Source organism: Limulus polyphemus, unplaced genomic scaffold (genome assembly GCF_000517525.1).
Source record: "Limulus polyphemus unplaced genomic scaffold, Limulus_polyphemus-2.1.2 Scaffold5219, whole genome shotgun sequence".
In the NCBI taxonomy this organism is placed as follows: Eukaryota; Metazoa; Arthropoda; class Merostomata; order Xiphosura; family Limulidae; genus Limulus; species Limulus polyphemus.
Window position 1 is genome coordinate 33,351 of NW_013670829.1, and position 940 is coordinate 34,290.

At 34.5% G+C, this 940-nt stretch overlaps 1 protein-coding gene across 1 annotated transcript in view; it reads left to right on the forward strand.

Annotated features, from left to right (window-relative positions):
* Positions 1-501: 501 nt before the first annotated feature.
* LOC106472287 overlaps positions 502-940 on the forward strand; it is a gene marked incomplete at its 5' end in the record, with an annotated part of 34,423 nt that continues 33,984 nt past the window's right edge. Inside the window, one exon of the mRNA XM_022400883.1 lies at positions 502-643. Within this exon, the coding sequence (XP_022256591.1) occupies positions 502-643 (142 nt within the window). The remainder of the gene's footprint in view (positions 644-940) is intronic.

A 940-nucleotide genomic window follows, 5' to 3' on the forward strand; every position in this document is an offset into this window, starting at 1 on the left:
AATTAACAGCTCTCTGGATTTGGAGATATTACCCAATTAACAATTCTACAGGTCTGGAGACATTGTTCAATTAACAGTTCTACAGGTCTGGAGACATTGTTCAATTAATAGTTCTACAGGTCTGGAGACTTTGTTCAATTAACAGTTCTACAGGTCTGGAGACATTGTTCAATTAACAGTTCTACAGGTCTGGAGACATTGTTCAATTAACAGTTCTACAGGTCTGAAGACATTGTTCAATTAATAGTTCTACAGGTCTGGAGACATTGTTCAATTAACAGCTCTGTGGATTTGGAGATATTACCGAATTAACCATTCTACGCTTCTGGAGACATTGTTCAATTAACATTTCTATGAGTCTAGATATATTGTTTATTTAACAGTTTTACGCGTCTAAATATATTGCTTACTCAAAAGTTCTAAGTTCTGTGGGTGTGAAGCCATTTTTGAACAGTTGTATGAGTCAGAAAACATTGTATAATTCACAGTTTTTCTTTCTAGTGGTCTAGAGGAGTTGTGGCAGTTTTAAATATCCCCACACAAGATGATCAAGAGATCCGAATTATTTTGGAGAAAGATCGAGAACAGAAAGAAGTTGAAACAACTCGTCAAAATCCTTTCACATTTCACTTTCTTGTTCCAGGTTAGAAACTGTACTGTTACTGTAACCCTAATCTGTTATCATTATAGTACTGTTACTGTAACCCTAGTCTGTTATCATTATAGTACTGTTACTGTAACCCTAGTCTGTTATCATTATAGTACTTTACTGTAACCCTAGTCTGTTATCATTATAGTACTCTTACTGTAACCCTAGTCTGTTATCATTATAGTACTCTTACTGTAACCCTAGTCTGTTATCATTATAGTACTCTTACTGTAACCCTAGTCTGTTATCATTATAGTACTCTTACTGTAACCCTAGTCTGTTATCATTATA